The following is a 15,244-nucleotide window of genomic DNA, read 5'->3' as shown; positions in this document are numbered from 1 at the left end:
CCATTTCACACCAGTTGTGAATTACTGATGTGAAAGATGATGCCTGACGCTGTCAAATGGCCCACTACATCGTTCTTCTATCAGTGAGTACTGAGTACAGTTTATCGCTTCATTGCATCCGCTGTCTCTTTATTTCTTATAATAGAGAACCCCACTGTGGTCTCACAATACCCATAATTATACAAATCACAGAGCCTAAAGAAGCCAAGAGACCCAGTGAGGAATGAATATCCTCCCACTTGAAAGTCTGAAAGGACAAAATGACCTTAATGCTCAAAGCTAGAGGTAACACTGGTCGTGACTTGAGTTTCCATTTCTCATTCAATATAATACACCACAGGATATCATAGTAATGAACCCCAACAGAGGTTTCAAATCATTAATATTGTAGCCGGCTTCAACTGATTACTTTCTAAAGTGTCTTAATATGGGTTTTGAAGTAGTTTATTCCACCAATTATGACTATTTAAAAATCATCCTATCTATGTAAAGACATTGAAATGTGTAAGCTTTATGTTTTTAGTTAATCCTGAAACAATCTATCCAGGAAAAAATCATCAAAGGCCGTGCAAACACTGGAGATGGTTTCTATGTAAATATTCTGAAACTTCTGCCATTGACAAGAACATAATACTGTACTAACGCATGCAAAATAATCCTGAAGGAGGATTATGTGGTCAAGAAACGCCCAGTTATTAAACTACAGCTTTTCTTTTGGTCGGTTACACAACTTTTATAAGCGTATGAAAAATGTATCTCCACGTTTAAGAAAGATTTACAGTGGAAGACATATAACTTCCTTTATTAGGAACTGAGATATTATCATTGCCTTTTTTTGACTTCAGCTTCAGACGAGTCTTTCCAAGGAAGCACAAGATTCCTGTTTGTTCACATACAGAGAGTGCTGTATCAATCGCTGTTTTGTGTTTCCCTAAAATCACACATGTATTTTATTTTCGCAAAGTCTGCAAGTAAAATTAGCACCGTACAATACTAATCTACATTTAATATCGGCCAAAAGAGCACTTAAAATGTGTTTAAATTCTATAATAGCATTATATACATATATTATGATGATATGTGACTAATCTAAACCCATTTCATTCATTCATTCATTTTCTTTCAGCTTAGTCCCTTTATTCATTAGGGGTCGCCACAGCGGAATGAACTGCCAACTTATCCAGCATACTATGTTTTAAACAGTGGATGCCCTTCCAGCTGCAACCCAGTACTGGGAAACATCCATACACACTCAATGACCCATTTAATTTAATTTATATTTTAAACTATTTTTAAACTGCTTTCTCAGGCTACTGTCGAAATTTGTATACAAGCTCTACTCAGATTATATGTAATTGAGGATTTAAAAATATTTAATATACAGTATAACATGCATAGTTCATCTAGAACATGAGCCAAAAACCAAACTTGATTGAGGCTAGTGGGCTGAAGGTAAATATAGGTGGAGCAATTTGCCATGGGTAGTTTCTTAATTTATTTAATAATGTTTTTTAGTTCTCTAATTCTTTTTTACATTGTACAATAAACTTATTACAGTAAAAACAATCTAATTTATAACAGAATTACACTACTTTTTGCCTTGATTTGCTTGCCAACGTCTCCATAATCCTTTATATGTCGAGTCACAGTAATTACATTTTTTAAAATTAGATTGATTTACATTTAATTGAAACATTTAATTTCAGTTTGCTTTTTTGTAGTTCATCAATAAAACAAACAACGGTTGCGTCAAATTAGAAAATGGCGATTTCCGTGTTCAAGGCATTCAGCCCAACCCTCACCCTTATACTCTCTTTTCAGATGAGATGGTGGGCCAAATCAAAGGTTACGATGGGCCAACTTTGGCCTGCAGGCTCTACTTTGGGCATCACTGATCTGTAACTTTTTTATTACCTTTTTTTATGAAAGTTTTTTTTTATTTAGTATATATTCATTTTCGTTTCAGCTTAGTCCCTTTATTAATCCGGGATCGCCACAGCGGAATGAACCGCCAACTTATCCAGAACATGTTTCACGCAGCGAATGCCCTTCCAGCTGCAACCTATCTCTGGGAAACTATTTAGCATATAATATTTAGTATATATTTTTCCTATTTTAATATATATGTCTAAATGTAGAATTCATTCCGATTTTATTTTAATTAAATTAGTCAAATCACAGAGCTTAAAAAGATATCCATTTTATTAAAAATACATTGTTGTTACGCTAAAATATATAACTTAATAATCTACATGATTTTTGACAGCCTATATGTATAAAACTAAATGTACTGCATCTCCTCTAATGTTTAATTATTTAAAAAATGCATTTGCTACATCAATTCAGTCAAAAGATCCTCACAGCACAGTATTCCTCTGACCCCTCCCCAAAAATGCCCATGTAATAATAGCGTCCCTTCCCAAGGATATTAGCTCCATGGGTTGGAATTAACAACCTAAACATTAAACTCCCTTAACAGATGTCAGCAGGATTGACTAACACGCTTCACTGGGTCAGCCACCGAGGTTTAGATTGGTGAGTCAGGTGGTTTCAAAGAGGTACTGTACGCTACAACAGACGTGAGCTCCACGCGGGAAAAGCTGGCAGAGAAAAGAAGTAAAAGGATGTTCGTATGCGACTGCCATGGGGATCCATGCAAGTGCATTAGTCACTCTTTCCTGATGGGACGCAGATATGCTCCATCTGTTTTACACAATCAGTTTCATACCACTTTACTAACCGAGAACTCACTTAGAGCAAAACAAATACAAGCATACACAAGCTAACACATTCAAAGACCAGAACAATCACATCATTTACTCAGCCTCAAGTGGTTCCAAGCCTTTATAAATTTCTCTTTTCTGTTGAACACAAAATGAGATACTTGGAAGAATGTTGTAAACCCAAATAGCCATCACCTTTCATTGTATTATTAACTACTATGGATTACATTACAATGAATGGGTTTTATAAAATTCATCAGCATATTTTGTGTTCAACAAAAATAAAGAAACTGAAACAGGTTTGGAGCAAGGCGAGGGTTGTTAAATTTTCTATTTAAGATTTCACAAAAGTACAGAAGTGAACACTCAAGCTTATTACATAAGTGACAGGCACTTGAAACTCACATGAGTTTCAGAGAGTACAGGTGAGATGACAGATTGAATTATTTGGTTAAACTGGTTCCACACTGAAACCAGCTATTTCTACATTACATGTGTCTCTAGTCTGCATCATTTAAAGGGACAGTTCATTGTACAAATTCTGTATAAATTGACTTCAAAGTAACAGTCTCAGTAGAAATGGAGGATACGAGCCCCTCATATTCTCTATATGTGCACAAACACACAGAGACACAAACTACAACTTTTGACCATCGTAAGAATGACTAAATGACGACAAAATGTCTTTTGGGGGGGGTTGAAGTGTCCCATCAAACAAGTTATTCACAGTAAGCAACTTTAAATCCTTTTCGGTTACATTTTAAAACACTAATAATTTAACCTGACATGTAATATCTGCATAATGATTAATGCAAAATACTTACAAAGACAAAAATAGGTCTATTAAATAATAACTTACCTTATAAACATTCTCCGTTATACGGTGCACCTCGTCAGTCCGGGACATTTTGGAAGCTTGAGTCAGAACCATAGACGAGAATTTCAATATCTACTGCAGGAAAATGTTTCCGAGAAAACACAAGAGGAGGAGGAGGAGAGGAAGAAGACACCGTATCATTCAAACACAGAGAGAGTGTCAGAGGCAGAGGAGGATGCGGGAGCTTTTATACGGAACTCTCTCACTGATGCCCACGCGCAGCCGCCGGAGTGGCGGGAATCCACCGTACGCGCTCATCCTCGTCACTGGAGCTGCACTTGATGTTCCCGCGGACTCCGCCTCTGCGCGTTCACCTCCCGCGCCGCTGTGAACGAGCGACGCGACGGAAGAAAAGAGAAGAGCGTCCTCCGATTGTCAGGAGCTTTCGCGGGGCTAGTGAATGAGCTTCAGACTAAGACCATTTACTATAGCATTATAGGTAACACTCTGTTGTAATAAATGGCAAGACGCTAAGCTGTGAGTAGATCATCAAGCTCAGTGCATTCTTGAATCGTCTTTGTACAATAAAACCCACTCTTGTAATTCATTCATTCATTTTCTTTTCGGCTTAGTCTTTTTATTAATCAGGGGTCGTCACAGTGGAATGAACCGCCAACCTATGCAGCATATGTTCTACGCAGATGCCCTTCCAGCTGCAACACTCTCTCATTCACCTACTCTCTCATTCACACACATACAGTACAGACAATTTAGCCTACCCAATTCACCTCTAGCGCATGTCTTTGGACTTGTGGGGGAAACTGAAGCACTCTTTTAATTAATATTGATTAATTTCAATGAACTGAATTAACTGTTTACTAAAGAATCCGTTCTCAACATTACATCTTTCGCCAGTAGGTGGCAACTAGATGTGGTCGAATTAATCGTTTCTCATACACTCATTCGTTCCATTTTATCTATTTGTAGGGTTGTTGCTAAAAAGGATACAGAAGTTAACGATATTTATTTTTATTAATTATTAAATTTCCCATTAAATTGTTTTATTAATGTCGAATGTACCCCTCACAGTAACGTAATATAGCAATTATTGTTGTCAATAAACTGAATTTTAAGTTTACAAAAAATTATTTTCTCTACATTACATCGTTCACCAGTAGGTGGCGACAAGTGAAGATGTGGTCAATTTAATCGTCACTCGTACACTCATTAGTTTACTATTCTCTATTTGTAGGGTTGTTACTAGAAAGGATTTAGAAATTAACAATAATAATTTATATTAATGATTAAATTTCCAATTAAAATGTTTTATTAATATCTACCTAAACCCTAAACCTTTTCCTCTCACAGTAGCGTACAAATAGTAATTATTGTTGTCAATACACTGAATTATATGTTTACAAAAAAATTATTTCTCTACATTACATCGTTCGCCAGTAGGTGGAGACAAGTGAAGATGTGGTCATTAATTATCTCTCGTATACTCATTCGTTTACTTTTATTTTTTTGTGGATTGTTGCTAGAAAGGATACAGAACTTCATTCATTCATTTTCTTTTCAGCTTAGTCCCTTTATTAATCTGGGGTCGCCACTGCAGAATGAACCGCCAACTTATCCAGCATATGTTTCACGCAGCGGATGCCCTTCCAGCTGCAACCCATCTCTGGGAAACAACCATACACACTCATTCACATTCATACACTACGGACAATTTAGCCTACCAAATACTCCTGTACCGCATGTCTTTGGATTGAGGGGGACACCGGAGCACCCAGAGGAAACCCACGTGAACGCTGGAAGAACAGGCAAACTCCACACAGAAACGCCAACTGACCCAGCCGAGGCTCGAACCAGCAACCTTCTCGCTGTGAGGTGGCAGCACTACTTACTGTGCCACCGCATCGCCCATAGAGAAGTTAACGATAATAATTTATATTAATTATTCAATTTCCCATTAAATTGTTTTTATTAACGTCTACTCTAAACCTGTACCCCTCACAGACCCGTAAAAAAGTATTTAATATTGTACAGTGTCACAAAAAATATGCTATATTGATGTCCATATCCACAGCTGTATCCCTTTCAGAATTAGTCCACTAATATAGTCCATTTGAAAGACTGAATGAAGACAAAATGAAATGAAAAAGTAAATGGATTAAGACACTAAAGACACAAGTGCAACGGCTGTTAATCATTTCAAATTTTATCCTTTGACTATTGAAATCATTTTGAAACTTAAAATGAAATCTCTGTAAACCTTATGAACAATTTTATAATTGATTGAAAGTAATTATATCCCTGTATGAAATTTCGCTCTTAAAGTATGTTCTGAAAATGAAAAATTTGGACATAAAACATTTGCTGTAGGCGACGCAGTGGCGCAGTGGGTAGCACATTAGCCTCACAGCAAGAAGGTCGCTGGTTCGAACCTCGGCTCAGTTGGTGTTTCTGTGTGGAGCATGTTCTCCCTTCGTTCGCGTGGGTTTCCTCCGGGTGCTCCGGTTTCCACCACAGTCCAAAAACATGCGGTACAGGTGAATTGGGTAGGCTAAATTGTCCGCACTGTATGAGTGTGTGTGTGAATGAGTGTATGTGAATGTTTCCCAGAGATGGGTTGTGGCTGGAAGGGCATCCGCTGCGTAAAAAAACTTCTTGGATAAGTTGGCGGTTCATTCCGCTGTGGCGACCCCAGATTAATAAAGGGACTAAGCCGACAAGAAAATAAATTAATGAACATTTGCTGTATTGTTTCTGTCATGGTGTACTTTAACAAATGCTGGGTTGTCATAACCCAGTGTTGGGTCAATTATAGACAAATCCAATGTTGTGTTATCTAAATTTGAATGACACTTTTCAACCCAATGTTTGGACCCAACATTGGGTTATGATATATATTGGAATTTTTCAAGTGTACCAGCATCAGTTGATTGCTTCGTTGCTATTTATAAATCCTAGCAAAGTGTAATTTTCACTTCAGAATTTAACTGGATGTGGGCTGCTTACTGTTTCAAATATGAATTCAGACGTTCATAATTTACCCTAGCCTACTGTTTTTCACACAATATACACTTCAAGTACAAGCGTTCTCAATTTAGGACACAGTAAGTGACTCTTAAACTGAATGGGTTCGCCAGCATTAAATGCTTATTCACAAACCCTCTCAAAAGTGTTTTGTTCATGTTATAAAAGAGCATGACTTTAGCGAACAGTACATGGAAATAAACAATTTTATCACTCTTTCAAAATCATGACTCAAATGTGCAATCCATGTCAAAAAACAACATAAAAATAAATGTACATTCAAACAAAAATTTGTAGTAATTCATAAATAGAGACATGAAGATTATTTAAGATTGTTTTTCCAAAATGGAGCATCATTATGACTGCATCACTCATGGTGGAGTGTTCTCCGAGGAATGGAGGAGGATCAGCAGTGGGCACTTGACGCGTGGGTCTGTGCGTGTGATGTAGGCAGGAATTCCTTTATCTCTCCGGAGCTCCAGCCCACACCACCAACACACTTTCTTCCTGCGCTCTCTCTCTCTGTCTGTCTCTCTCTCACTCTCTCTCTCTGTCTGTTTCTGTATATATAATAGACAACTATGACTACACAAATAAATACCGCACATTCAGGATTACTGGCACTCATAATCATTAAAGAAATGTGATTGACAAATAAAACTGAACGTGTCCCTGAGAATAAAAATATTTCAATATACAGTTATATTGAATTATAGTCTACTGTTGTATCATAGTCTTCATCTTATAATAAATTAATTGTTTTAAATCCTCGTTTAAACAGTGAACATAAATATGATTTGATTACACTATTATTTTGGATTCTAGAATATTTAGCAACTCTTATGTGTGCTATCTTGTACTTTTCAAAATAAAGCTTCCAAGTTGGTGTTTTTACAGAGATGCCATAAAAGAGCCATTTTTGGTTTCCCAAAGTACCTTACATGAATAGAATTTAAAATAACCATATTTATTTTTTGTTTTAAGCATGTAAATTCTTGAAATATCCATTGTAACTAATAAAATATTTTTTTAATTCCTAATTCAATATGTTTTTGATGTTTTTTTTTTAATTAATCGAAATGCGCAATGGACTTAATTTGATTAGACTAATTATGTTTTCAAGAGTTCACACTTAGCTGATGATTGATAATAAAGCTTGTTTGGCATGCTCAGAAGATCATCAAGCCTGGGGCTCCCTCCTGATTGAAGGGCGAGTGGAGAGTTTCAGCTCAAGTAGATCTCAAGAACTCAATTCCTTGTTTATGGCTAATGATAAATTAGGAATTGCTATGGAGAGATATATTGTTAGGGTGTCACAGTGGCGCAGTGGGTAGCACTATCCCCTCACTGCAAGAAGGTCACTGGTTCGAGTACCGGCTGGGTCAGTTGGCATTTCTATGTGGAGTTTGCATGTTCTCCCCGTGTTGGCGTGGCTTTTCTCCGGGTGCTCCGGTTTCCTCTACAGTTTAAAGACATGTGGTACAGGTGAATTGGGTAAGCTAAATTATCCGTAGTGTATGTGTGTGGATAAAAGTGTATGGATGTTTCCCAGTGATGGATTGCAGCTGGAAGGGCATCCACTGCATAAAACATTTGCTGGATATGTTGGCGGTTCATTCCGCTGTGGCGACAGCTGATTATTAAAGGGACTAACCTGAAAAAAAAGAATGAATGAGATATGTTGCGGACTAAGAGCTGATCTGGTGCCAATTTGGTTTGGTCAATTCTCTTAAAAGTCACTTTTTCAACCTTTTTCAAGGTTAAAAGTTGTTGGAAGTAAGCTCAAGCTCCCATAATGCAACTCAAACACATAAATAAACAAGGAAAAATAAAAAGACGAATCACAAAATACAAAAAACTGTTATTATACAGATATTCTTTAACAGTGCATGAATGATCTTTAATGGTCATGCTTACACAACAATGTTATTCATTCTTTTTTTTTAGCTTAGGCCCAATCCCAATTCTATTTTAGTACCCCTTCCCCTTTTCCTTGGCCTTTAAAAACCAATGTGAAGGGGAAGGGCTTCAAAATGTACTCCTAAGAATTGGGACAACACTACAGCCCCTGCACACATCATCATATGTCATCGCGATCTCTTGCTTCATTTGGGATCGACGATTGTGACTGCTGTAGTTATTCCAGTTGTGTTATTTTTTTGGTATTTATCTTCAGAAAATCACCGAAGGCATATATCATGTTATCATAATGATATAATGTGGCAATAAGATCATAACTGAACTGTGTATTTACACAGTGGCCATATGCATCTGTGTAAACACACCAAAAACAACATTAACATTATAGCAGACACTGTAAACAGCTCATTTCCAGTCACTAGACTTTTCTGACAGGGTATTCAAATGTCATCGAGTGACAGAATGGTGTGGAACTGCTATACTGGAGTTATTATTAGGGATTATAGATTGCGAAATATAGCAGTTTTTACTTAAGCATTTTTTTAAAGTATGAAGGTAAAACACGAACACGGTTATGAATGTATTAAAACATGTGCTTGTTTGTTGTAAAAATTCGTAATAATGACAAAAAAAAATACTATTTTGTGGATCTCCTTACTTCCGGGTGCAGCTATCTGCCATTGTGGCTGGTGTATTCTGGGAAATTTTCGTACCCCTTGGTTTCGAGTGTGGCGCTGAAAAATCTTCATTCGAAGGGGTGTTTACCCCTCCCCCTTAGCACATGCTTTCAAGCTTAAGAGAAGTGGGACACCCCAACCCCTTCACAGGAATGCACAAAGCGAGGGGCAAGGGGAAGGACTAAGGGGTAGAATTGAGACTGGGCCTTATTTATCAGGGGTCACCACAGCGAAATGAACTGCTAACTATTCCGGCATATGTTTTACACAGTGGATGCCCTGTACTAGGAAACACTTTCTCATTCTCATTGTCATTCACACACAAACACACACACAAACACACACACACAGAAACCAAAGCCAATTTAGTTAATCCAATTCACTTATAGCGCATGTTTTTGGACTGTGGGGGAAACCGGAGCGCCCAAAGGAAACCCACACGAACACAGTGAGAACATGCAAACTCCACACAGAAATGTCAACTGGCCCAATAGTATCTGGATGCAGCCTATATGATGCAAGCTGAGACTGCGTCACTCAGCGATGCAATGTCAGACACAATGCACTCAAATGGAGCTAGTGACGTCACTGTGACGGGTAGGGTTAGGTGAGCCCATTAAAAAGCATTGGATGCAGCCCAGATTGCACTGCACCAGGTCTGCAGCCAGACCCCTCTTGACTGGCCTGTTAGAGACTAGAACCAGTGACATTCTTGCTGGGATGCAACAGTGCTAACCCCTGGGACACCATGTTGCCCTATCTACGAAAAGGGGGAGGAGGAAGAGTAATGGTAAAAGGAGGGATTCTTCAAGACAAGGGTAACTAAGATAAGAAACTCTGATTATTTATGTTGATATAGGAATCATATGATTGGTGCATCGTGTGTTAGCTAATGCGGGACCAGCCGTGGTCAATCATAAGCACGTGATCCTCTCAAAATTATGCCGTGGTCACACTAGAGTTTGAGCATGCAAAATTCTGTCATACAGCTCTGCAAAAAGAGGCAGGATCAAACAAGATGATTAAACATTTTAAGCGTGCTCCGGTTTCCCCCACAGTCCAAAGACATGCACTATAGATGAATTGGATGGTCTAAATTGACCGTAGCGTATGAGAGTGTGTGTGAATGCGAGAGTGTATGGGTGTTTCCTAGTACCGAGTTGTGGCTGGAAGGGCATCCACTGCGTAAAATATATGTCGGATTAGTTGGCGGTTCATTCTGCTGTGGTGACCCCTGATAAATAAGAGACTAAGCCGAAGCAAAATGTATGAAGAAATATTATTGTATCAGCATGACCATTCAAAATTATGTGTACACTGTAAAAAAATGTATATAAATAAGCAGTTTTCTGTGTTTTGTGTTTCATCTTTTTATTTTTCCCCTTTTATTTATGCTTTTGAATTGCATTATGGGAGATTTTAACCTTGAGAAGCTTGAAAAAGTGACTTTTATGAACATTTCTAATAGTTTAAAGTGATATATTGTCGGGGTTGTTGTATATTGCAGTAAAAAAACCTTGTAATAAACTGCCAGTCCATTCTCTGTTATTTCTCTATATATTATTTCTTATATTAGATTGTTTTAAACTACCAAAATGTCACTAAAAGTCGCTGTGTTAAACTGTAGAGTTGTTGAATTTTCAACCTCAAAAGTCAACAGAGCAGAAATCAACATCCCATAATGCAATTCACAACCGTAAATAAATGGAAAACACGTGTGAATCACAAAATAGGGAAACTGTTAACCAGGGCCGCCAGCAGGATTTTATTCCAAGGTATGAAAATGATACAAAATTTACATTTTGATGGTAACAACCATTTAAATAATGGCTGTTATTTCTTTCAGTATTCAAACATTAAATAACGAATGCTTCAAGTGAAATAAAAACGAATATGAAACAACACATAGCAGGATATAAAGCATATAAAGCAATATTATATTTAGCAAAATGCTGCTCTTTTTATCTTTGTATTTTTAATTTTTGTTATTTTTAACAATTACCGACCATAATAAAGCTATAGACAAATTCTTGCTTGACATTTTAGAAAATATTTTCCGTAGCTACCCAGTATATAAACATCACAGAGAACAAAAAAAACAAACACCAAAACATGTTACATGGCCCCATAAATGTCCAACTTATAATATTTATTATTATTTTTTAGTAAAAACAATATTAAGAATCCATATTTATTTTAATTATTAATTAATTCCTTTTACTTGTTTGTATAGGCATATATAGGCTATAATTTAAATCATACAACAATACCTTGGACAGCTACAGTGCCACTAAAGCTTTCAAACAAAAGTCCAAACAATTCAAGAAAGATCATACTTTCTCCGGTGATGGCCGACTACTTTACAACACGCCGTAACCATCCTTCAGGTGGTATAGCCGGCATTAAATTACAAAACAAGCTGTTTGGACTTTGAAATAAGTTTGGGCTTTGAAAAGAGCAATTATTTCTCTTCCAGATCAGAGCGAGTTTTTGTGCTACCAAAATACAGCATTGCATCAGTTTATTTAGTCCAGGGGTTACCAACATGGTGCCCGTGGGCACCAGGTAGCCCGCCAGGTTCACATGAGTTTCCCGCGGGCCTGTCCTTAAAATATTTCACCATAGCACCACATATGAGTAAGCTGCATCTAATATTTTTATAGGTATTCTTTTTAAATCACACTTGCATTGGTGTAAATTTGAAAATTACTAAGTTTTTAAGTTATAAGTTTTATTAAGTTATATATTAAAAGTTATTAAGTTACATATATATAAAAAAATAACGTTAAAAACAATTTCAGACAAATAAAGTGTTTCATATTGATATTTATCCAACATATAATTAAAAGTTAATTAAGAAAAATGTGTTATTTAATAACTGCAGCCCTTCACACTATCGGTACACAAGAAGTAGCTCTCATTTTCAAAAAGATTGGTAACCCCTGATTTAGTCAGTCCAAGGTAAGGTTTCATTGCCTAGGAATGTCAATCAAATTAAGCAAACTGTAGCCACGAATAAAATAATAGGCTATTTTATTATTGTAAGATTTTAGACAACGGGTTTGTATTCATATTATAGATGGTTAATTATATTCAAGTCAATAAAATAATAACTTTAATAAATAAAATATGTTTGTAAGAATGTGGTGGGCCAGTGAAAAGCAGCTGTGGTGTATACTGTTTAATAATCAACTTAAATGATGTCATAAATAAATAAAAAAGCAGCATTAATTCCCACCCTCTCATGGTAGGTAGGCTACAGTGTACAGGCGCACGGCTGCAGGCGCCACTACTGTTAACTAACAGACATTTTTTACAGTGTATAATATTCCAGTATTATGTTTATCCTCAAAATAAGCTGGTAATCTAGGGGCAACATCTTTTACAGCTGCATGTTCTGATGAGAAAAGCAGTCAAATTTAGTTTTAGCACAGCTGCATGTCATTTTCAAATGAACTCCAAGACTCCTTGATTGCAATCGTAGCTCATCACTGCTGGATGGTAGATCCTGAAGAGCAGGATTGAGCTCCCCTGCTCTTGTGGTTCTCTGTTTTAAAGGTCAAGCAACAGAGTAAACTGCATTTAATTGTGTGTGTGTGCATGTGCGTGTGTGTGTGTGCTGCTTGATTGTAAAGGTCAAGAAATCCAGCCTAATACAATGGACAGTTTCCTTTCTTTTGTTTTCTTTTTTTCAGCGAGCTGCACATACAGCACTCATAGATGGGGTTGCTGGGAAATGCATATAACATTGGAGATGCTTCCGCCTGGGGGCCACATCGATTGATTTTACATCACGGTGGAAGTCTTATCTGCTGGATCTGTCGAGACCCAGCGTGAAGGGTAAATAAAAAGCAACAAAGCAAAACAGCGATCAATACAAACGCCAACAGCATCATTTTTCAACAGATCTGATTAAGGGAATAGTTCACCCAAGAGGGAAAATTTTAGTTATTGTTTCAAACCTTTCTTCTGTTTAACACAAAAGAAGATATTTTGAAGAATGTTAGAAACCTGTAACCATTGACTATTATAGTATTTATTTTTCCTAAAATGAAAGTCAATGGTTAAAGGTTTCTAACATTCTTCGAAATATCTTCTTTTGTGGTATTCACCTTTTTTTTTTTTTTAAGATTTTAACAAAGAAAAGAAAGGATTGGAACCACCGAAGTGTGAGTAAATAGTGAGTACATTTTTATTTTGAGTGAATATACCTTCAAGAGAAGATTATTTCGCAACTGAATGAGAGAAGGCAAAATGTAATTAAGCTAGATGCTCCTAATTTAACATATTCAAAGAAAAACTCAGGTTATCTTCAGCTTTATTGCTTCTGAGAAGCTCGATTTCTGTCTTTAGTGCACATTTATTGATCAAAGTCTGACAATGTAACAGTATGAAACTGCTTCACATTGAGCTCTTGTGGAGCCATTCAGACTCGTAGGGCAGTCGCCCACTCCCATAGTGCTTTGTGGCAGGCGAGATAAGAGCAGCCCCACACACCTCCAGCCGCCTGTGCCAGACAATGGACTTCCAACTAAGCTATGCAGGTATTTGGTTTTTTAGGTCAGTGCTTTTCAAACAATACTTTTCAGAATGTTCATGACCAGTACTCAAGAAAACCTGCACACTTAACTTTACAACATAAACTGAAGCCAGTTACCTGTGGGCGGTACATGCTTTTGGATGTCAAAATATTCAGTTAAAATTGATCCTAGAGAAAAATATTGTTTAAATGTATGAGGTTAGGTAAGATTTTTAAATGTGGAGTTTAGAGCTAAAGTAAATTAAAATAACTATTATTCCTTAATGTAATATTTTTCTTTGATGAAAAATCCATCAAAAAGCAATGGCTAAAATCATTGGGCTTTATCATTAATCACTGGAAAAATATGTAATTATATTTAGAATAATTCTTAATATTACTTAAAAATATTTTTTCTCTCAAATATTTTACGATTGTAGTTTTTTTTCAGATTTAAAAATCCCCTCACATAACAAATGACGAGTTGATAAGCAAAAACCTCTAAGTGCCGTCTAAATTTTTCCTCTAAAATGTGCATTTTTCTCAGCATCCTGTGTTTATGTTGAGTTATTTTACTTTACATGCAATGGACATAACCTATTTTTTGCACTAAAAGAAATTAAAAATGCTGAAACTAAACAACAACCTGAGAAAACTGTTCATTTTAGATGAAAATTTCAGGAGGCACTTGGATGTTTTTGCAACTAAACTCTTCAAATTTAAAGTGGTTTTTTGTATCGACAAATTTTTGGAAGCTTTTATGACCACATCTTTTGACACTTTTTGTTTTTTAATGAATCGACAAAGCGGATGTCAGTCAAAAAAGGGTCTCTGACATTTGCTGATATATGAAGATAATTGCAACGCTTGTATCTCAAGTGAAATCAGTTAAAACAAAAGCCAAACGACATCTCTAGGTAGAACTTCACTAATCCAGTGTCCATGCTAAATTCATTCAGTTTCTTTTCGGCTTAGTCCCTTTATTAATCTGGGGTCGCCACAGCAGAATGAACCACTAACTTATCCAGCATATGTTTTACACTGCGTATGCCTTTCAAGACACAACCCATCTCTGGGAAACATCCATATACTCTTACATTTACACACGTACACTACAGTCAATTTAGCTTATTAAGTTCACCTATAGCACATCTTTGGACTGTGGGGGAAACGGGAACACCCGGAGAAAACCCACGCCAACACGAGGAGAACATGCAAACTCTACACAGAAATGCCAACTGACCCAGCTGGGGCTCGAACCAGCAACCTTGCTGTGAGGTGATCATGCTACCCACTACGCCACCATGACACCCTCCATGCTAAATAAAAAACGACTTTTACTGACCCTATACATTTGAACAGTAGCATATAATATATCACATGTGTATTTTTGTTTCAAGACATGAACCCATTTAGAGAGAAAAAATGACCTGCAGTAAAAGCAAAGAATGCAGAAGATTCTTGTACACAACACAGCCTTCGTTACACTGCTCCCTAGTGGCTGCAAGTAATACTCATCCTTCCTGCAGTCAAAATAATGATAAAAAAA

At 36.8% G+C, this 15,244-nt stretch overlaps 1 protein-coding gene across 41 annotated transcripts in view; it reads right to left on the bottom strand.

Annotated features, from left to right (window-relative positions):
• baiap2b (BAR/IMD domain containing adaptor protein 2b) overlaps positions 1–3,761 on the bottom strand; it is an 88,611-nt gene extending 84,850 nt beyond the window's left edge. For all 41 annotated transcript variants that reach the window (XM_073918742.1, XM_073918757.1, XM_073918715.1 and 38 more), the window contains exon 1: positions 3,583–3,761. Coding sequence is in view for 25 of the 41 variants with exons in the window: in XM_073918715.1 (XP_073774816.1) it covers positions 3,583–3,654 (72 nt within the window). In the remaining 16 variants the exon portion in view is untranslated. The remainder of the gene's footprint in view (positions 1–3,582) is intronic.
• Between the last annotated feature and the right edge of the window lie 11,483 nt (positions 3,762–15,244).

Source organism: Danio rerio, chromosome 12 (genome assembly GCF_049306965.1).
Source record: "Danio rerio strain Tuebingen ecotype United States chromosome 12, GRCz12tu, whole genome shotgun sequence".
In the NCBI taxonomy this organism is placed as follows: Eukaryota; Metazoa; Chordata; class Actinopteri; order Cypriniformes; family Danionidae; genus Danio; species Danio rerio.
This window is presented reverse-complemented; position numbering and strand designations above follow the sequence as displayed.